This window comes from Camelus bactrianus, chromosome 3 (assembly GCF_048773025.1).
Source record: "Camelus bactrianus isolate YW-2024 breed Bactrian camel chromosome 3, ASM4877302v1, whole genome shotgun sequence".
Lineage (NCBI taxonomy): Eukaryota > Metazoa > Chordata > Mammalia > Artiodactyla > Camelidae > Camelus > Camelus bactrianus.
The window spans coordinates 32,111,503-32,133,026 of NC_133541.1; the positions used below are offsets into that span (position 1 = coordinate 32,111,503).

A 21,524-nucleotide genomic window follows, 5' to 3' on the forward strand; every position below is an offset into this window, starting at 1 on the left:
TTCTGTACGTCTTTTCTGGAACCCATATTTAATGCCATCACGCTGGTAGCTTGAGATCAGCCATGGCAGTTGTATTTATACCATGGAAATCAACAAATGCTACAAATCTGGGTTTCATTTATTGTTTTTTTGGTTGTCCAATCTAAGAAAGTGATGAGGATAATGTTAATAATGCAGCTTAAACTTAAAAGTGTGTTATATTGTGGAGTAAATAACCATTATATTATGACTAGGACAACAGTTTGAGCAAATATTCTTCCAGGACTTGGAAACTATTATCAGATTCAGCGAAGTTGCCACTCACATTATTGACAATGAGTGAAGTTCTCATGTGCCTCTTATGTTTCACTCTGGTCTTACTTGTAAAAGTAAACAAAAATCTCAACCAGCAATTCATGTAGGAACTATACCCATTCATCAGTTGCAAACACTAGGTTGGCTGCAGATACCAGAGTTTGGCAAAAATCAATGAAGGCTTTCGAAGCATTCTGGGAAAGTCAATTGGCTTTATGAAACTTACAATAGAGTATTGTATATTTTATTATTATTATTATTTTACATTTTTATTTATTTATTTTTCTTTGTGGTATGGAAGCTAATTAGGTTTTTATTTATTTATTTTAATGGAGGTACTGGGGATTGAACCCAGGACCTTGTGCATGCTAGGCATGCACTCTACCACTGAGCTATACCCTCCCCGTATTTTATTATTTTTTGAAAATTGTGTGCTGCATACCTTTTTATCAGTAAAAACTCATGTGTATAGAACACAAACTTATGGCTACCAAAGGGGAAAGGGAAGGGGGAGGGATAAATTGGGAGTTAAGGATTAGTAGGTAAAAGCTACTAGATACAGAATAAACAACAAGGTCCTACTGTACAGCACAGGCAACTATATTCAATAGCTTGTAATAACCTATAATGAAAAAGAATATGAGAAAGAATATGTATATATATGTATAACTGAATCACTATGCTGTATGCCAGAAACTAACACAACATTGTAAATCATCTATACTTCAATAAAAACAAACAAACAAAAAAACAGAGACATGCCCTGCCTTCCCCCCACCAAGTAAAAACTCATGTATGTATTTATACACACAAATTTTTGTCCTGAGGAGCTGATGGTTAAGTATTTACCAGCACGACATTAGCTTTACGTCTCCTTTCATCCTTACCCAGGAAGGCTGGGCATGCTTTCTTAGAAATCCCTAGAAAGGCACCTGAAGGAAAATGCTTGTGCTGCAGGTTCATGGCAGGAAAACCTTCAGACATCATTGTTGCAAATATTCTGAGCCCCACTCCTATGTCACCCAACTGCAGCCAGGAAACTCCTTCAGAGTCTCCTTCCTGATTTGGTTGTTTACTACTCAAATAGTTACATTTTGTTACCTTTGGACTGGGCTCCATCCACACACCTAAAACCTAGGTTGTCTTCACAGACTAGCTGTTTCTTGTGTGCTCAGAGGCGAATGCTGGCTGATAGAGAAGAGAGCCTGGGTTATTCATGAGTGGGGAGACTGTCAGGGGTTTAATGGGAGCCTTAAGTGTTCTGAAGAAACATTAGTCTGGGGGAGTGTTGGAAGTTTGTAAGGGGAAGAGTCGTGTGTTGATGCTATGTGTTTGGGTTCTTTGGAGCTGTGCCTTGCTTAGGTGTGTGGGAACCTGCTCTTTGAAGGGGTATTTAAGCCACTGTTCTTATCCAAATAGTCCCTGTAAGAGAATATTTTGCTAGGAAGCAGTTAAATACTTAACTAATGACAATGTTGGAGATCCTTAAGTGTGGTCTTTTTTAAAACTGGGGTATAATTGACACATAAGGTTAGTTTCAGATGCACAGCATGATTTGACTTTTATATACACATATATTGTGAAATGATCACCACAATAAGTCTAGTTAACATCCGTCACCCCACAGAGTTACAAGGTTTTTTCCTGTAATGAGAACTTTTGAGATCTACCTTCTTAACTTTCAAACATGCAACATAGTATTACTAGCTGTGGTCACCATACTGTACCTGACATCCCCAGGACCTATTCATTTTATAACTGTAAGTTTGTACCTTCGCCTTCACCCATTTTGACCACCCTCTGGCAACCAACCACCAGTCTGTTCTTTGTGACTGTGAGCTTGGTTTTTTTTACCTTTTTTTTTTTTTAAGACTTCACGTGTAAGTGAGATCATACAGTATTTGTCTTTCTCTGTCTGCCTTATTTCACTTAGCATAATGCCCGTAAGGTCCAGTCATGTTATCACACGTGGCAACATTTCCTTCTTTTTTATGGCTGGGTAATATTCATGTGGTCTTTCTTGTGGTCACTTCTCAAGGGTCTGTTGAGCTCTGAGTTCTCTGACTTCTGTTTCCCAACAGGGCTGACAATCGCGAAGCGCATCCAGATTTCTGATTTGCCTCAGCTGGTTGCTGCTTTCCACAGTTTGGTGGGCTTGGCGGCTGTGCTGACCTGCATAGCAGAGTACATTGTAGAGTATCCTCACTTTGCTACAGATGCAGCAGCTAATCTCACCAAGATCGTGGCCTACCTTGGTACTTACATCGGTGGTGTCACGTTTAGTGGGTCTCTTGTTGCCTATGGAAAATTGCAGGGTAAGTGATTCAGTATAATATAGAGGTAAATATCTATTATTTAGGGCGTTTACGGGTCCATTTCAATTTCAGGAAAGAGCTTAATTAGTAGGACCTGTTAGGTGAAGAGTATTGGTATGGCCCTGAGAAGTACTATAAAAGTTTTTTTTTTTTCCTCTATAGAGGTGGCTTCCCTTTAATTGAGCCTTACAGACCTCACAGAGCTTTGAAGCCATGACTTCTGCAGACAGCTCGTGGAGGAAAGTAGTGCACGGAAGTGTGCATCGAGGGACTAGTTGACACTGATAATACATACGAACAAAATAGCATCGTCATGATCTTTGGTTAGAGATACCTGTGTAGCATTCACAGAAATGGACTTCATACGTTTTCCAGCATAGAGAGAGGCTTACTGAAGTTTGTGTGATTAGGGTACCCTACTTACTTTGAAAACAAATACACATTTTAGGGGTCTAGCATGGCAGCTGTCACTGCTGCTGAAGGCAGTCGTGAAAACAGAAGTGGAGGGAAAGAAAACTCACATAGCTGCTTTCAGTGTTTTCCTAAAAAAGCGAGTCTCTAGAGAAGCTAGTTAGTGATTTAAAAATCTGGTCTTGCCTCTCAGTAGTCAAGTCATTAAAATTAAGTGAGTGAGGGAACTTAAGTGACATGTAAAAATCACAAAAGAACTTCGAGCCCACAACATTCGTGTCTCACACTTTGTCCTCAGAGCAACTTGCAGACAAGGGCTCTCCTCCCTTGGGTGCAGTTGATTGAATTAGAGAGGCTAATGTTCTAGGACTTGGTTTTGAAGTCTTAAATGAATAAAACCACACTGAACAACTTCTGTAGTAGTCAAACAGGGAAAGAACGATCACTTTTCATGATTCCATGATGAAGAGGAATGAAATGGTTGTGTGATCAAAGTACAGGACAGTTAAGTTCAGCCACGCCTTTTCTACTTCTGTTAACATTTACATGTAAGAACTCTCATTTGCTTTTCTGTTTTAATAGCTGCTGATGTAAAGTGATATTTTAAGTAGCATGTTTATTCTAATACTAAGTTTTGGTAGTTTAGGATTAAATGACATACACTTAAGAGTGTGTGTGTGTGTGTGTGTGTGTATGGGGGATGGTGGTGGTTCTTATGATGTGTTCTAGGTTCTGACCACCACATGCTTGGCCCCAGGTATCCTGAAATCCGCCCCTCTCCTGCTCCCCGGGAGGCACGCACTCAATGCAGGCCTGCTGGCTGCCAGTGTGGGTGGAATCATCCCGTTCATGATGGACCCCAGCTTCACCACCGGCATCGCCTGTCTGGGCTCCGTGTCGGCGCTCTCTGCTGTCATGGTGAGTAGTCAGAGATGGAAAGCACTTGCTTGCCGAGGAACTGGGAGTATTCTGTTAGAGTACAGTCCAGCCTTGTCCTGTCTCTTCAAGTCCCCTGGTGGAATAAAAGTCTTTTCAAATGATGTCATGTGTCTGTCTTTGTGGAATTTGGAAACTATAGAAAAGTGTGAGAAGAAATCACTCTCTCCACTCACTTATTCCTGTCAGTGTTGTCACATGTGACATCTTTATTGCTCTGGGGTCTTTTCACCAGATCAGTGGGTTGGTGAACAGAATTTAAAAAGCCAAAGGTTTCAGTTCTGTTCATTAGGACCCCTGCTGTGTGACAGGCCCTATAAAATAGTGCCTTGGGGTTTACATAGTAAGTGTCCAGGAGTCCCTGCCCGTTAGTTACTCTCACATTTGTTAGAAGCTGTGATACTAAACCAAATAATTGTATAAGATGAAATGCACTGAACAAACCCTATGTGTTCAGGGAGACCTTTCAGGATAGGTTGGTCCTCTTCCTCTCCAATTACTGCATTTAGCCCGTGGATACATACAGTACTCCTTCGTTGTCTGTGGTCACAGTGTAGCATTTTGTTACAGCACTCAGCTCTGTGTTTGTCACTGACTGCTTCATGTCTGTCTAGTATACTCTATAGTGTATGCTTTGTAGACAAGGTTTTAGTTTAGAAATTTTAAAATCATTTACAGTGCTTAGCTCAAAGTTAGACATATAGTAATTGTTTAGTCACTCTGAACCCTATCCTCAGATTTTCAAACTAGTAAGATATTTTAGTTTTCGCTGCTTCAATTGGCAGCTGCAGGGTCTTGCTTATCAGCTAAATAAAACCATAAAAACTGGGAAATTTACTCTGCTGTTATTTTTCCCAAGCGTAGACCCCTCTCCAGTTTCTGCCTTCTTTTCATCACTGCCTTCTAGGGACTTAGGGATTTTGGGGGGCAGAGGAAGTGGTTCAGCGCTTGTACTTTTATGTCTGTGGGAGAGTCAGTTAGGTAGGGGGCACGCGGTCATTACCTGCTGTGGAACTTACATGTAAATCTCTTAATAGAAAAACTGGGATGGTTACGTGCCATGATGCTCCTTGTCAGAGGTTTCTTTTTACTCGATTAATTTTTAGCTCTGCTCTGGTTTTCGTCCTAGGGTGTGACTTTGACAGCTGCCATTGGGGGTGCTGACATGCCAGTGGTCATCACCGTGCTGAACAGCTACTCAGGCTGGGCGCTGTGTGCCGAGGGCTTCCTGCTCAACAACAACCTGCTGACCATCGTGGGCGCGCTCATTGGCTCCTCGGGCGCCATCCTGTCCTACATCATGTGTGTGGTAAGGAACCAGCGACTGAAGGGAAGGGAGACGGAGTTCTGAAAGTGATGACCTGTTTGTCATTTCTTTTATCTGCAGTAAGTATAGATAATTAGGAAGGTTCAGGATTAAGATAAAAATCTTCTGAGTGCCTCCATCTGGCGATCAACACTGAAGATTTTGATTTATTTCCTTCTGTTCTTTTTCTTTGTGTATTACCTATCTGTGTGTTTACTTACTATACTGTACACTGTTTTACATTTAAATTTTTACATCTTACAAATTATAGTCTTGCCACTTTCCTATCATTAAAATGCTTTTTAAATATTATTTTACTGATGTATCATATGGATATACAAGATTTATTTAATTTTTCCCTAATGTTAGACCTTTAAGGTTGTTTGATTTTTATTTTTCTTCCGACATAAATACATATTTGGCACTTCTGATTTTCGTCTTAGGATCGACTGCTTGAAGTGGACTGGTGTGCTCATTTTAAGGGCTCTGTCTATTACTGCCATGTGTTTCCCAGCAAGCTTGCTCCAATTTGTACTCCCACCGGTTATCTGTGAGAGTGCCAATCTTGAAGTTTTGTGGTCAGCATGATTTAAAAAAAAGAGGAAAAAATTAACAAGACAAATACTTCCTAGCTTCATTTGTTTCTCATCTTGATGGCAAGAAGAATCCTGCAAATAATTAAAAGTTTGACTAGAAAACTTTTTCAAGTTAAAGATATTATTCTCTGAATAATAGTTTTGAATGACTGTGAAAGGAAGAGCATGAAACTGAGTAAAATCAGAATGTGATTTTATACCTGTTAGTAATTCAGGCAGAAAAAAGATATTCCACCTTCATTCTTTTATTACAGTGGAAAAAAACCTTATTTTACAACTTAGAATTTCTCTTATGTTTTAGTTGAAAATCTTTATGTGAATTTAATGCTGAAGTTATCTTTTCATAATAAAAAAATTAGTTTTTTGGGGGCCATATTGTAAAAACAGAGTTTGAAAGCCTAAGTTCAAAATAAGCTGAGAGGTTTTAAAATTAAATCCCTCAAGTTGTTCAAGGAATTTGGAAAGGTGTTTCCTATTTGAAAACTATCATGCTTTGGAATTTTTAAAAACAAATGCTTATCAGGAAGAAAAAGTTTATTCAGTTGTATTAGAAATAGTTTTCTCTAAATATTAACTCTCAATCCTTAGCGTGACTTTGCTTCATTCAGTGAATTTGAATGACCAGCAGGGGGCAGCAGATTACCATTAATTACTGATTTTAAAATTAAATGGGAGGGTCTGAATTTTAACAAGGCCAGTGGCGTATTGATGGGTAGAGGTGGGAAGAACTTGTATATGGTTCTTGAAGTGTCAGCATAAGATACCTTCTTATTCTTTTTTTTTTTTTTTAATGATTTTCTTTAGGTTCTTGAGTTAACAGTATTTTGCAAATTTCTACCTGTGTCTTTTATTTCCTCTTCTTTACCTCCTTTATTTAGTTTCTTTTATTGTTGGTTATAGTAAGTATAGTAACTTCTGCAGTAGCAGTTTTACAGCAGTAACTAGAAGAAGGTGTAAAAGGCCCTTGTTAAAATACCCTTCTCTACATGTGCTTCTGTGATTATATCATGTTTCTCTTAAATTTTTTCCATTCTTCGATATTTCTTGATCTGTTTCCTCTAGTTCTTCTGTGTATTTTCTTTCTATTTCCACTGCCTCAGTCCTGCCATTTACTGTCAGCATCCCTCAGTTATTTTTTATCCTTATACTGTATGTAAGGCTAAAAAGGTATTTTCATAGCCATCTGGGACCATAAGCTTCACACTGGGTCAGACTGACACTCTGTTTGTAATAGCCAGTTGTAGTAACTTGGATTCAAGAACAGATGAAGCTTTACTTTAAAAAAAATTATTTAATTATGAAAATAAGAGATGTTTAATGTGGGAAATTTGGAAGAAAGTGGGAAAGGATAAATAAGGATATAAAATAATCTATAGCCCCCTTGCCACTTAGTTGTTTATACTGAATATTCTAATTCTAGTCTTTTTTCATATGCATATGCTTTCTATGTTAAAGTTTAATTTTTTAACGAATAAATTTTAGTGTGTGCATGTTTTTATAACACGAAGATATACCATAATTTTATTTATCCAAGTCCATGTTATTTCTCCTTGTACATCACTGAGGATTTTCTCAGGTCAGATTCTGTAAGTACGTTTACTTGGTCAAATGGAGTAAAAATCTTTTTGTTGGCTATTGATGTTGTTAAATTGATCTCCACAAAGGACTCTCTAGTCAGGGCTCCAGCAGCGGGGTGTGGAGTGCTTGTTTGACTGAACACTTTCTACTCCTGTGTCTTATTATAAATGTCATCATAAGGCGGCAACAAAAAACAAGCCTGCCGTGTTTTTCAGTTTTGAAGACAGACATTTCCTTTCCTTTAAAATATTCCTGCTCTCTGACTTTTCATGTTAATCTTCATTGATTTTTCTCTTTATTATGATAAATTGTTTATTTCTTAACAAAAAAAACAATTTATTGTAAGTAATAGTTTCTTCATGGCTTGTGCTTAGCAGCTCAGAGTAATTCATAATAATAATAATAAAAGTGAAATAGCTGCCTGTACTCGGGCATATTGCAATATGCTGGGTACTTTACAAATAGTAACTCATTTAATCCCCAAACTAATTCTGGAGGTAGGAAATAGTCTCATTTTACAAGGAAGATATTTTAAGACACCATTTATTATTTGCCTTTGGGTTTATGAAGCCTGCCCTAGCACCTGGCACATTCAAATGAATATAATACTTGTTAAATGGACATTAGATGAACACTTTATTAGCTCATTTCACACTTGGAATCTTCTCAGATAGGTTATGGTAGCAGATAGACTACCACCTGTCCATATGTATTAGTATTGCTAGTATGTTTACCTTCAGTATTTTCTTATTTATTGGCAGAAACATGCAAATCCAAACCAGAACAGAGTGGTTTTATTATGTGAGAGGGAATGGAATGCACCCTGTGTAATCAGCATCCCTAAAGCTGACTTTTTGTTCCGACAATTCTTTCGGGTCTCCTCTGAGCCTGATGCTTTGGTTACACAACACCCAATATTACAAAAACTGAAAAATGTTGACAGTGTCCAAACAACTAGCTCAAATGAATGGTTTGCTTTATATCCAGATGTCATATAGACACTAACCTCTTTATGATTTTATAGTCCGTTTGCTTGAGATAGTGTCCAGATTGCCTGGGACACAGAGGGCTCCCGGAAATGGGACAGCATTTTCAGGCCATATTTTCTGAATTTTGCACTTTGCTTCCAAATGAAAATTGAGCAGGATGAAGTAGGTCAAAGCCAAACCCAAAATAATTTTTTTGGCTTTGTGATCAGTTAGCACCTACAAAGCACTGAAGTGAGAGATGCTGGTAAGTGGTATGTATGTTGTTATTGCTTTGGTTTTGCCTGTTTTATGACCTTTCCTGTGTTTTTCAGATTTATTTCTCAGCTTGCTTGGAATTATGTGAATTAAGGGTCTCTTTAAAGTAGCATACAATTTTCATTATAGAGTTTAATAACTTAAAAGGAACAGTCTTGACAGTGTTGCAAATACTTTGCCTTGGAAGCTGGGAATTCTTCAATCTGTGGATCAGTGGTCATGGGATAGTCTCATTAATCACTTTAGTAAGCAAAAAAAAAAAAAAGAAAAAGAAAAAGAAACAAAACAAAGCCCTAAACCCTAAATATTTGTCGTGAATATGATGCTTCAATGGTAGATTCAGAGATGAAAAATAATTTAGTAAGAGACCACGTGGAATTAGCTTCATGGTGATATAATCGTGGATATGTGTTTAACAAGTTGACTTTGATTTGTTAAACTACCGTGTGGCTCCTCCCGTTTTTTTTCTCTCTGAGATACCATCAGAAGTGCGTACACATTAACAAAATATCCTCAGAAATTCTTTTCTTATCCTCCATTCAGTTTTATAGGAAGAAAAGAATGGTTCCTTTTAAACTAACTTGGAATAAAGTGGTCACACTCTACATCATGTCTCTCTGTTGCCTGTCCCTTTACAGAACTGTGTGATGCAGGTGATGGAGCCTCTTTGTACATTGGACTTTTTTTTTTTTTAAGTTATCTATGACAGAAATATCTCAATGTCTGAAATGTGCCTCTGAGTCACTTCTTAAGGGCAAGCATTTGGTAGAATGTATTTCTGGCAACTTAATTTCAGAATCCTGTACTTCAGAACTAGAAAGGGTTTATCAAAATCAACAAATGTTGACTGTTTGGGAAGTCTCAGGAGTGCCTACTTGGATTCAAGTATAGGAGACTACGTTAAGAATTTAAAACTTCATGTTGGATTGAGACTAAGAGCTCAATTAAAAGCATTACTTTGACGTTTCTCTGACCCTCTTATCTGTTAATAATATGCATTAAGATTTTCTGGGCTTTATTTTATAAGTAATAATCTTAGATAAATTGACCAGACTCTAGGCTCTGTAAAATGTGAATGTTGTATCTGATCAATGAGGTTAGGTCAAAAGTACAATCAAAAAAATTCTGGCAACATTTTGATCTATCATCTTTGAAGTCTATAGTCTTGATAAGCCAGGTGTCTGCTTACCTGCTCTGCTCCTTTTCCTGCCTGCCTTTGCCTCTGTCCCCCTTCAGCCATACATGTAAATGTCTCCCCGAAGGTGGTCGTGGGATGGCCTGTCTTTGGATGAGTGGCCATGTTTTTTTTCCTCTGATGTGTTACTTATCACTGAGAATCTCCAGGTGCTTTTTGCTTTTTAATAATAAAGCCTTGTCTGTTTTTTTTTTTTAATATAGATTGACACTTATCTAGGTTTTAAATGGTATAAACAATGGATCAATCTTCTGCTTATTACAACCCTTAAAATAGGGTTCAGTTTTTTGAAATTTTTAATGAAGTGATGAATTCAGTTTTGATCATGTTGAATGACTGCTTCGAGTGTGTACAGTGATTTGAATTCTTAAAATGTTTTTGATTGCTAAAAACATCTAGCTTCCTGTTTTTTCTTTTCTTTTTGTTTTTCTTTCTTTTTTTTTTTTTTTTGCTTTTACCACCACACTTCCAGAGTTCTACAAACAGTTTGCAAAATTAGATCAGTTATTGTCAGATATTCCAGTTGTGGTGTTTGTACATTGTTGGATGATTGTAAATGAGCACGCAGGAAATGCTTTATTCTTTTTTCCCCCAAGATTATTTTTCTAGTTAAAAGGGTGGGTGCAGATTTTAATGAAGCAGTCTATAAACTTGCTCATCTGTGTTCTTAGAAGTGAACTATTTTAGAAGCCTAATGATGAATCCAGCCATTCTGTTATTGCTTCATGGAGCTGTAGTTGATTTGGAAAGTAAGACAGTATCAACTCCCACGTGTTTGTTTTCTTGACGACAGAGGGCAGCAGACTTCTAAATGCTACGGGTCCCTCCCTGATTTCCTCCCTCTTGCCTTGTGACAGCTTGCAGCTGGTAGCAGAGTTCACCTGGGAGATCTGTGGAGTCACCTTGTAAAATTTCTTATAGCTTTCATTCTCTTTTACTCTGGTGAAATACAAGTCGGTATGGAGGCAGAACTTGCTCACTCAGTGCGCAGACAATAAAAACTAGTTCTGAGTTTTTCATGAATATGTTAATGTCCCTGGTAATTTTCCATTAAATTCTTTTTTAAAATTTATTTTTACTGAAAACATATCAGTGTACAGTTGATTTTATAGAAACAAATGATATGATTTCCCAAATATCTTCTTATCATTTAAATTTTTGAAATAATTTTCAGAAGCTGGGTCAGATTGATCTGGTTAAAATGTTTTAAATGATCAAATAAACCTCTTTAAATGATTCTGAATATCGTATACACAGGAGTTATACCATTTGCAAAAGTTACTTGAGTTGAACTCTCACAGCTGATCATTTTTGCTCTCCAGGCAATGAATCGCTCCCTGGCTAATGTGATTCTTGGAGGCTATGGCACCACTTCAACAGCTGGTGGAAAACCCATGGAAATTTCTGGCACACATACGGAAATCAACCTTGACAATGCAATTGACATGATTCGGGAAGCTAACAGCATTATTATTACTCCAGGTAAAAAAACCCCAAACCAAAAGCAAACAGACAACCTGTAATAGCAGTTGTACTTGATTACATTAAAGTAACTTTCTTATAATTGGAAAAAACCAAATGAGAACTTCTTCATTTTGAAAACATAATGCAAATTTAGAAGCAGCCTTTTGATTACTAAGTGAAAAATACTAAGAATTCTTGGTTTAGGTTAATATTTTGGGAATCACATAGAGATTCTATAAATTGATGTAATGGGTTCTAGCCATGTCTTTCTGTGATTCTGTATAAATGTTTATTTAAATCATCTTTGAGTCTTGATTATTTTTTCCTCATTGATAAATTCTGGGCCTATGTCAGGATTGAAATAGACAGTATATATGAAAGTGTCTAGCTCATTTGTTAAACTCACTTAGTAAGGGTTAGGGAATGTTAATGTCTTTTTTTTCAAAAGTAAGTATTTTAAAAAATCCTTGAGAATCATGTGATTTCCAAAAGATAAGGGAACATGGCCTAGTAGGAAGAATTTGGTCTAGGAGTCATAGTTTTGTTCTTGATTTTGCAAGTCTTTGCCCAACTCAATTATCTCTCCAGGCCTCAGTTTCCCAATTTTCTGAGTTTTGGCCCAGTTCTTTCTTATCACAGAATGCTGATGTATTTATTACAGGCAATATGTTGGTTCCAGATTAGGATTTTAACTCTATCATGCTATCGTGGGAATTTTCTGTGAAGAAAATCTATTGATTTGGCATGTGGATAGTTTGCTTGTTGGTTATATACTAACACGTAAATAACAAACATTAGCAGAATTGAATGTTCAGACACAAGCCTTCTCAAGTGGGGGCAGTATCATTTTCTAGGGCCATTTGAAACATGTGGGTTTGGGTTTTTGGTTGTCTTCAAGATGGGGCTCCTACTGTCAGCTAGACATGGGAGGAGGCGAGCTAAATGCTGTAGCACTTGGGACATTCCTGCATAGTGAATTGTCCCAACCAAAGTGCACTGAGAAACGTTGTGCTGGAGTGTGAAGGTGGAAAGTAAAGGACACACTCTTTTCCCTTTATGCTTTTTCCATCTAGTGAAGAAGTCAGATCGATAAATAATGCAAGGTGGGTTGTGATAAGGGCTATGTTTTTAAGTTCTTATTTGGAGACATTAAGTTGTGGCGGAGCTGGGACAAAGGACATGCTGACCTGGAGCTCAAATGACAGGCTGAGCCTGCAGATAGATTGGGAGTCATCAGATGGCCATTGAAGCCATTGGGTGGGCTGAGGTTTTCCCAGGAGAGAGTGAGTTGCCTAGTTAAACCCTGGGGAGCGTCATCATTTAAGTGGTTGGGGGACAGAAGGAGAAGATCTGTTCAGGGAAACTGAGGAAGAATAGTGACAATGTTAGGAGGGGAGCCAGGGGACTTTATGTGAGGGTGAGCCCAAGTGTGTACACAAATGAGTGTGTGTATGTGTAGTAGGTGGTGGGTGAGGAGGGTGCCCAGCAGCATCAGACACCACAGGAGACTGAGGAGGGACCATGAGATTCTGAATCTGAAATTTAGGCCAATATTTTTAAAAGTCTGTATTGTAAGTTTTTTGTTACCATTTCTAATCCTGTTAACGATTGCCTTTTTGGGGGGCATAAAAATATGTTTGATCAAGAGAGAAATTGTAGTTCATAAAATTTCATAATAAAAACAACATTCTTATGTCCTTAATGTTCCTTGTAGGCTATGGCCTCTGTGCAGCCAAAGCTCAGTACCCCATTGCAGATTTGGTAAAGATGCTCTCTGAACAGGGCAAAAAAGTCAGGTAAGTGCTTGCTGTGCGTGTATGAGAGACGGGGGATGTAGATGACCTCTTTTGAGGTGACTGTTTCTTTGGGTGGGGTTTTCCTCTGTAATGTGAGGTAGAGAGACTAAGTTGTAAAAAGCCTTAGTCTACCTGCAGTCTTACTACCCAGTTTTTGCTGCCTCTGTCTAATATCATCGACCCTAAATAGAGGTTCGTTTTAGAAAGGGAAATTTTATTGTACTAAGTTCCAGGATATTTATCCCTGGGGAAAAATAGAAACCCGGTTTCTGGAAGGAGGTCAAGCAGAACATTTGAATTACACCAAGTTGTGTCTTTTTGGTTACTGTTGTTCACACTGAAGAAAAACATCTCAAACGAGAGATTGCTGAAGAGTGAGACCAGGTGTTGAAGCTGGGCTGGTTAATAGTTGACTGATTCAGCTCTCACACCCTGAGGCTGGAAAAGACTGCGGAATGATTTCTTTTTCTAAGACCGTATGCTTTTTGAAATGTGAACTAGAGCGGCAGCTGTACCTGCCCCTTGCCATTTGGGCACTGGACTCTGCCCTTGGGTGGATATTAAGCAGAATCGCAACAGTTGAGGACTCTGCATTTCTGGATTATTCCCCATGAACTGGGATAAAGGGTTTGTGGGATGTAAGAATGGGGCTGAGGGTGAGGAACCCTTGCAGTACTTTGCATCTGTCCTGTGTACCTTTGGACCCATATTCTGGAACTCTGCTGTTAGGAGTCAGTGAAGGTACTGCCTGGAGTTGTCCCTGGGAGCATGAGAGCTGCCTGCTGTGTGGGAAACTGGTTCACTAGCAATTTCATTGACATGATACCATATGTCAGAGCAACAAGGTAACTATTATTAAATAAAATTAGTTTGTGCACCAGGATGTTCATGTATGTTGACAAAACTATTAACGTCTGTTAATAAAAATTCCTTTTTGACATCAATCTTGCATTTTTGTCTGGAGGCAGATGATAAGAAAATAAGTCAAACAGTGTGCCTGGAGCTAGTCAGACCACCTATGCCAGGCTGGATGCAGAATCCTTCTCTTCAGCTGGGATATCCCAGCTATTAATAGCAGTAAAAGAGACTGATGATGACAGCAGAGGGTTATCCAAAATGTTTTAGTGTCAGCTGAATTTTATTTCTTCCTGTGTTTCCATCCTTTTTTCCTTTTCTCATTCTCTACCTTCCTGTGATCTGTAGGGAGTCTGTATTTTTTAAATACACAGGATCAAAATATTTTGCGGTAGGACCAGCATTTCTGTGATGTAGGTGTTTTCGATGTTTAGTAAAATCTTAGATGAATTGAAGGTAGAGAAGACAGAAGATGAGAAAAGTTACTGACTTTGTGTTTTGATTTTCATGTAAGCGGTCTCATTTTAGTAACTTTTTTCTGTTTTCATGTAGGGTATTAAACTGTGCTTCCCTTTCAGTCCTACTCCGACCACTTAAAGCATTTGCAGACCTACAAGTGGAAAGGACGTGTTACAGAATCTTTAATAATTTTCCTAAAAAGAAATTGTTTCCCTTTATTCAATCCACATGTGAAAAAGTCTAATGTATTAGTAATGCCTTCTATCACCACATAAATGTTTAGATGAGTGGCAATCATAACAAAACAGAGAAAGACGGCTTTCATGTCTTAGTTATCCTTAGGGAAGGGCATGATACTTTGACATACCTCTCTTATGTCCTGTTGGTCAGCCCAGCTTAAACAGACATCTTGGAAAATCAGTCCAGTGTTAGATAGATGGGTGCAGAGTTGGAGAACATCTTACAAGTTTGATGGCTTGATGGAAGGCAAGATGTGAAAGGAAAGGAATTAGAAGGATGGAAGAAAATCATCTGAAAAGGAAAGGGATAAAACAAATGAAATTTTAGTTTCTGACCTGATTAAAATTTGAATTTTATCCATGAGAACCTAGTATAAACTGCTGTTTTAGGAGGATTTTGGTTAGACATATGTGAATAGTTTTCAGGTATAATTTGTTTTTCATCGATGTAATTCTGTGAATAGATTAGGCTTTTCATGAGAGAGCTTTTAATCGTTACATATAATTGTCATCAATTGTTCAAATAAAGTATTAATAAATTATTACGTAGGATCAGAATAAAATTATTGGTCAGCCTGACTTCTCTGTGAGTTAGGAAAAGTTAGCCATTTATATTGATCTATTTCATATTAAAGATGAAATTATATATTTATATATTCAATTTTTTTTTTTACTGTAATGAATTTTCAACACAGGCTTTGTAATAAGTTATGTTAAGTCTCACATTTGAATTGAATGGGAAGGAACAGTTCTTGTTAACATGATGACAGTAGATTATCATATTTTTCCTTTCTAGCTTCTGCGTGGGGATTTTTTTTTAATTTGAAGGGAATTGTAGCAACTTTGTTGATTTTGCTTTATGTCTGTCATCATCTTTTCATAGGAGAAATGCGGATTTTCTTTATGAAGTTAAGAATATGTGTGTACATAGATGCTAGCTTTCTTTTAAGAGGCAAATGTCTGCTTGAACAAGAGATGGCTGCAGTGGTTACCTCGTATTTTAATGAAATAAATCTGTATTTACAGTTTGCGGTAATTTGGTCCTTTCATCACTCTGCAGCGCTCCCACGGTGTTCATTGAGCACAGCTGCTGGGCCTCTGCTGTTAGCAGATCTTTGTGCCTCAGGACCCCAGCAAGCCCAGCATCCAGATGTGGTGACATATTCGCACACATTCCCCATGGAAACGTGCCAGTGTGGACATACGACTGTCATCAATTAGTTATGCCCAAGTGGTACCAAGAAAAATTGCGTCTGTCATACAGTCTGTCTGGCTTCATGGCCCGTGATTGATTTAGAGACACTCCTGTTTTCCTTTACTTTGGCCATAGTCATAACATGCTCACAGAGAGCTGAGATTATATAATGAAGCACATGACATTTCATGATAAGGGCTCATTTCAGGGTGTCATGGAAGTTCACTGACTTTGCCGTTCTTTAGTGGCCAGGATATTGTTGCTTCCCGGTTGCCCAGAATGCCGGGGTAGCTTTCCTAACTCAGGCTTGATCTCTCAAAGCATTTTATTACAAAAATCTTAAGGTTACAGGAGGACAGACTTTTTTTTTTAATTTCCCAATCTTTGGATTGATGTGATAGGCTTTTCATTCCAAAGCTGAGATAGTTATTTCCAATGAACAATTCTTAGAAAGAGGTGGAGTTTTTCTCTTTTTGCAATTAATCCCTGCTTGATTTTCTTTGTATAAAGCATTATTGCTTTTGCACTTATAAAGCCACCTTTTAACTTCTTTGGTTGGCTCACTGTGATATATTGCTTTCATGTTAATTTCACCTGTATCTTTCTGTTAATAATTAGAAGTTATTAATAATTACTAATTATTAGAAATGTATTACCAGATACTGAGAATACAAGGCTGCATAAGCCCAATTCCCATTCTCAAAAGTTTATAAAGAGAACAAATCTATAAACAAATGCATTAGTGAGTGAACTCCACTTAATGTGATAGTGTGCTAAGAAAAGTAGGAGGAGGAGTAGATAACTGTCCAGGGAACATTTAAAACTTTTTCTATTACTCATAACATGATATTTTTCTGCAGGTTTTAAAAAATAATTATTTAATTATTTTTTTCATCCTCTGCCTAAACACATCTAGCTGCCAGTGGTATTTGCAGTTTAGTAGTGTTTTACGGTCTTGTGTGACATGGCTACAAATTTAAATGTTATTTTTGCTAAGAAATCCATTCTTTGAAGCTACTTGAAGATGAAATATTTTGTTAATCTGACTGGATTTTCCTGTTTTTCATGGATTAAATATAATTCCAATAAAATTAGTTCAGCTTTCTTGCATTTGTTATGTTTTGGGGTGCAGGAAGGGCTAGGACATGCAAATTTGTTAAGTAATAAAGATACATGCTTTGGAAGAGAATAGCAGTTAGGCCAGATAAAAGATCCAGTATAGTGTTTTGAGTAAAGAAATAGACATTATTTATGAGTTTCTTGCCAGCTTTGCAATGCTTTCTTTTTAGCCATGACTGTTCATGTTAATGACCATTCACTGTATGAATAATTATATAGTACTTTGTGCCAGGCACTGTTCTAGGTCCTGAGAGTGCATCAGTGAATCTGAAGATCAAAATTCCTGATCCTGTGCCTTTTATATTCGCTAGGAGGTTAGTTAATAGGTGTTAAGATACTCTGAATGGAAGACATAACATCATTGTGTTTCCGATTCAGATGACAGTTGAAATGGGGAAAAACAGCTAGAACATAGGCTATTGTGTCAGAGTTTTGGAATTACAGTTGGCACTATTTGGTGATGAGTTAGCCAGTGCTTCTGGTTTTCTGAAAGAGTGTGGCCTGTTTCTTTGCACTTTGCACTGAGCCTGCCTTCTTGTAAAACATGGTGGCAATAGGGTGGGTGTGGTAAGTCATTGTGAAATTCATCAAATGAGTGAAACTTTTGGTAGAAGAGAGGAAAACCAAAGAAAGCATGTGCATTCCCTCACATCTTTAGTCAACCTGTTGTGTAGAATTGCCACAATCCCTCTGATCAAAGGTGTCTGTTGTGCTCCAGGAAAGAGGCTGTCTTCCTCCTGGATTATGACTGTTGACTAGACTACCTTTGACTTCATGTTGTCCACAGCACATGGTAGAAATTGGTGTGGTAGAAAGAACAGAAGGCTGTGTTAAAAGTCTGTGATTTAGGTGCTTTGCAAGGGGAGGTAATTAGGTTTTACTTACTTATTTATTTTATTGATGGAGGTACTGGGGACTGAACCCAGGACCTTGTGCATGCTAGGCATATGCTCTACCACTGAGCTATACCCTCCCCTTCCCCTTAGGTGCTTTGTAAAGGCTCTGCCAGCCATACCATTCTAGGGCTCATTCTTTGGAAATTATTGTCCCCATGGTTCAAGGGGAAACTCTCACTGTTGTTGGAAACCAGTGCCTCTGACCATCAGGGTGGTTTTTGGCTTCTAGTTCTAGTATTAGTTATAATAAACTCTTGAGCTGACTTTTGTCAATGAGGTTCATGTAAACATGGCAGAGTACAAGTAAATAGAAGCCTTCTTCTCATTTCATGTTCAAATTCTTCAGTATCTTGCTAATAATTTCCATTTTTATGGTGCTCACTAGCCATTGCGTTCCAAGAATCATTCAATAGCATCATTAAAATTATTCAGACAGAAAGATGAAATAGTGTATATATTATTTTTACTAAATCTCTGCAATATGCTAGCATATAATATTCTAGAACATTAGTGGCAAATAGAATTTTCGTTTTTCCTCTAATGTCATTTTTCATAGTCTTGTCGGCTATTTTGAAACAAAAACCCTGTCAGTAGTCATACCATTTCTGTTCTGGGCTTAGCTGGATTTGGTTCAGTGGTGGAAGAGCCAGATTTGGGCACAATCTGGAATAATTTCTCAGGGTAGAAAAGCCTGTGTTGGGACAGGGCTCTGCAGAGGGCTGCATCGATGTTTTCACTAGATCATCTGACCTGATCCTGTTTGGATGACTTCTCATCTTTTGGGTGGCCTAAGTGTCACAGGCCACGTGTACAGACGGAAAATGTGACCGTAGCCTTCTGTCACACATGTCCTCACTCACAGTCATAGAACAGGTTCTATTCTGTATTAGAAGCACTGCCCCTAAGACATTTTTATAAGCTCTTCAACATTTATAATTTTTTCCTGAAGAAAGGCCGTGGATGAACACCAGATTTCAGATGAGAGTTCAGCCCTTAATTGTCTTCCAAAAAAAGAAAGGTACACAATGTTCTCTAATTCTGGCTGTTGGAAAGTTCTAGGAAATTAAAAAATTTTTTTTTCATTCGGAATTGTAAGAGTGTCATCTCAACCACTGCTTCTAAGGAGGACGATCACAATCTCAGAAAGCTGGGTGTCTACCCTTCTGCCTAGGAAGCCTTGCCAACAAGCTGATTCCACAGCCTTTCTCGTTAATCAGTTTTTGTGGACTACAGCTGCTTCATCAGGAAGATTTTTTTTTCGCATTTGTAAGTTACCATGTTTCTCTTCAGATGGATAGGCTGACCCCACCTGGCTGGTCCCAGCCTTTTCAGCAGCAAGGATAATTTGTGTGACATTTACCCTGCTTCATATTTTGTAAGGTTTTACTCTAATTTACTACAATTATTTCTTTAAAAAATAACTTTTCCTTGTGGTTTTAGTAAGTGACCTATAGCTGTCAATCAGAAGTTCTGATCAGAATGTGATGAACCAAAGATACCTCTTTTCCAATCCTTTCATATCTTTCACAGGTGAAATGCAAATTTAATTAAGAAAATATTGAGTATATAACACATCTTTTAATTACCTCCATGAACCCTCCTCAGAATGCAGCACTGCCACATGCAAACATTGAATACGAAGGTCCTTCAAGATGTAGCCCATACCAGGGACTCTGTTACATCTGCAGTGAAATTCCCAGCCTGTTTTGTGACAGAATAGAGTGTACAAATAACTGGTGTTATTCTAAAAAAGGAGTCCTGCTTTAGGAAGCAGTTTGATTGGAGAATCTTATTTTAACTCTTAAGGTTTTATTGATTTATAAATATTTATGATTAAAAACAAGAAGAATATGTAGGCTTTTAACAATGAACTCTTTATTTTCCCTTTGTTACATCTTTTTCTTTGTTAATTTGTCAACCACCTAAGAGCTTAGAATAACATGTTTAGTAGAATTGTGTGATGATGGTATTGAGAAGGCAAAATTCTAAAATGCTGTCATTGTTCTGTATACAGTTTGATTTGAAAATATAAAACAGTGAAAGAAAGGAAATTAACCCTTTGAACATCTTGAGTATGAAAGTAGATTTTGCACAGTGACACACAAAACGTATAACCAAATAGTTGAAGGTTGTAAAGAGACCTAAAAAAGAAATGTGGAGATCCTTTCCTCTGTTTATAATAGCAGGAGGCTGCAAAATGGAGAAAACACACTGGTATTTTAGCACAGGGCCCAGTAGTCCCTGTAGTTTCTTTCTTTTACTGTTGACTTGGGATACTTGGCTCTTCATGTTTTACTGCTAAACTAAATCTGGGTATTTCCATTATGCAAGAAGGGAAATGTAGTTTATCTGAACAGTTGTGGTGGGATCCATGTGGTGAATGTTTTATACTCTTTAAAAGTCCTACATGTCCAAGAACAACTGGGGTGACGCAGCCTAGCTGGGACATCGTGTCTGCATGGCCCACGGTCATGGGAATTCACGTCGTTGTGTCCCCTTTAGAACATGTGACACCTGGAATCTAATTGGAGGTTGTGAAAAAGTTTAAGAATGGGATTTATGCCATCATGAACTATAGAAGAGGCTGGCTTAAAAAATACGGTGTTTTTTGAATTGCTCCTTTACCAAACTGTACCTATTTCACGTGGTGTTTATGAGTAGCTCTTCTATACATTTTTATTTGTTTTTATTCTTTCTTGGATAATTTAAAAGTCTCTGAAGATTGGGTTGTTTCATTGGAGTATATTGTTCCACCTTTTTTGAACTGTGCCTGGGTCTATTTTTAATTGGCTGCTGAGGCTTTAGCTTTTATTATATACTGTCCCACGAAAGACTTTATTGCTTTCATGTTTGAGAGAAGAAAAATAGCGAAAAGTGGTTAAATTTTTCTTGCTTCAAACTATAACATGTATGTGCAGTTGAACTGTAACAATTCTACTTAGTAAAAAAGAAAGAGGAAAAAAAAAGAAACTAAGAATGAAAAAAAAATTTTTTTTCTTGCTTCAAGATAATTGAAGAGATTACCCTGACTTGTTGATGACATTTGTTGCATCTGTCAGTCAAGGAAACATTAATTTTTGGCCTTAATAGTATCTATAGAAGGGTTAAATGCGGCCTTTTGAAATTTGACACTATTAAAGTAAATGTGAACTTGAATACTAGTTATGACCAAGTTGACCAATGAGTCAGTGTTCACATTTATTGGCTTCAGTCTATAGTGACTATACAGTTTCTCTAGTTTTTTCATGTGGTTTCAAGTACAAAGAATTTCTGGCTTTTATTGGATCATGTTGATATTTACTGGGATTTCAAGGTAAAGATTAGAAAACCAATTCAGAAAATGTTGACATCAAACCAACATTTGTTTTAATGTAAAAGTGTGTGTTTATTTTCATATAAATGACCAATGACTAAATACAGATGAGCATTTATATTATAAAAATGCATTTCAATTGAATATTATAATGGCAGGTTACATTTCTTAAAGGCTTTGTGTGCCAGACGTTGGTCTAAAGTGCTTTGTATAGAAAGCTCTTTACATGAACTCTCTCACTTAAATCTCACAATAATCCTCTGAAGAGGCTTTATTATCAATCCCATGTACACATGAGGAAAGTGAGGGACAC

At 37.5% G+C, this 21,524-nt stretch overlaps 1 protein-coding gene across 4 annotated transcripts in view; it reads left to right on the forward strand.

Annotated features, from left to right (window-relative positions):
- NNT (nicotinamide nucleotide transhydrogenase) overlaps positions 1-21,524 on the forward strand; it is a 76,156-nt gene that overhangs the window by 43,005 nt on the left and 11,627 nt on the right. For all 4 annotated transcript variants that reach the window (XM_010966311.3, XM_045503775.2, XM_074357869.1 and 1 more), the window contains exons 15-19: positions 2,376-2,609; positions 3,778-3,938; positions 5,086-5,265; positions 11,198-11,357; positions 13,054-13,135. In XM_010966311.3, the coding sequence (XP_010964613.1) occupies positions 2,376-2,609; positions 3,778-3,938; positions 5,086-5,265; positions 11,198-11,357; positions 13,054-13,135 (817 nt within the window). The remainder of the gene's footprint in view (positions 1-2,375; positions 2,610-3,777; positions 3,939-5,085; positions 5,266-11,197; positions 11,358-13,053; positions 13,136-21,524) is intronic.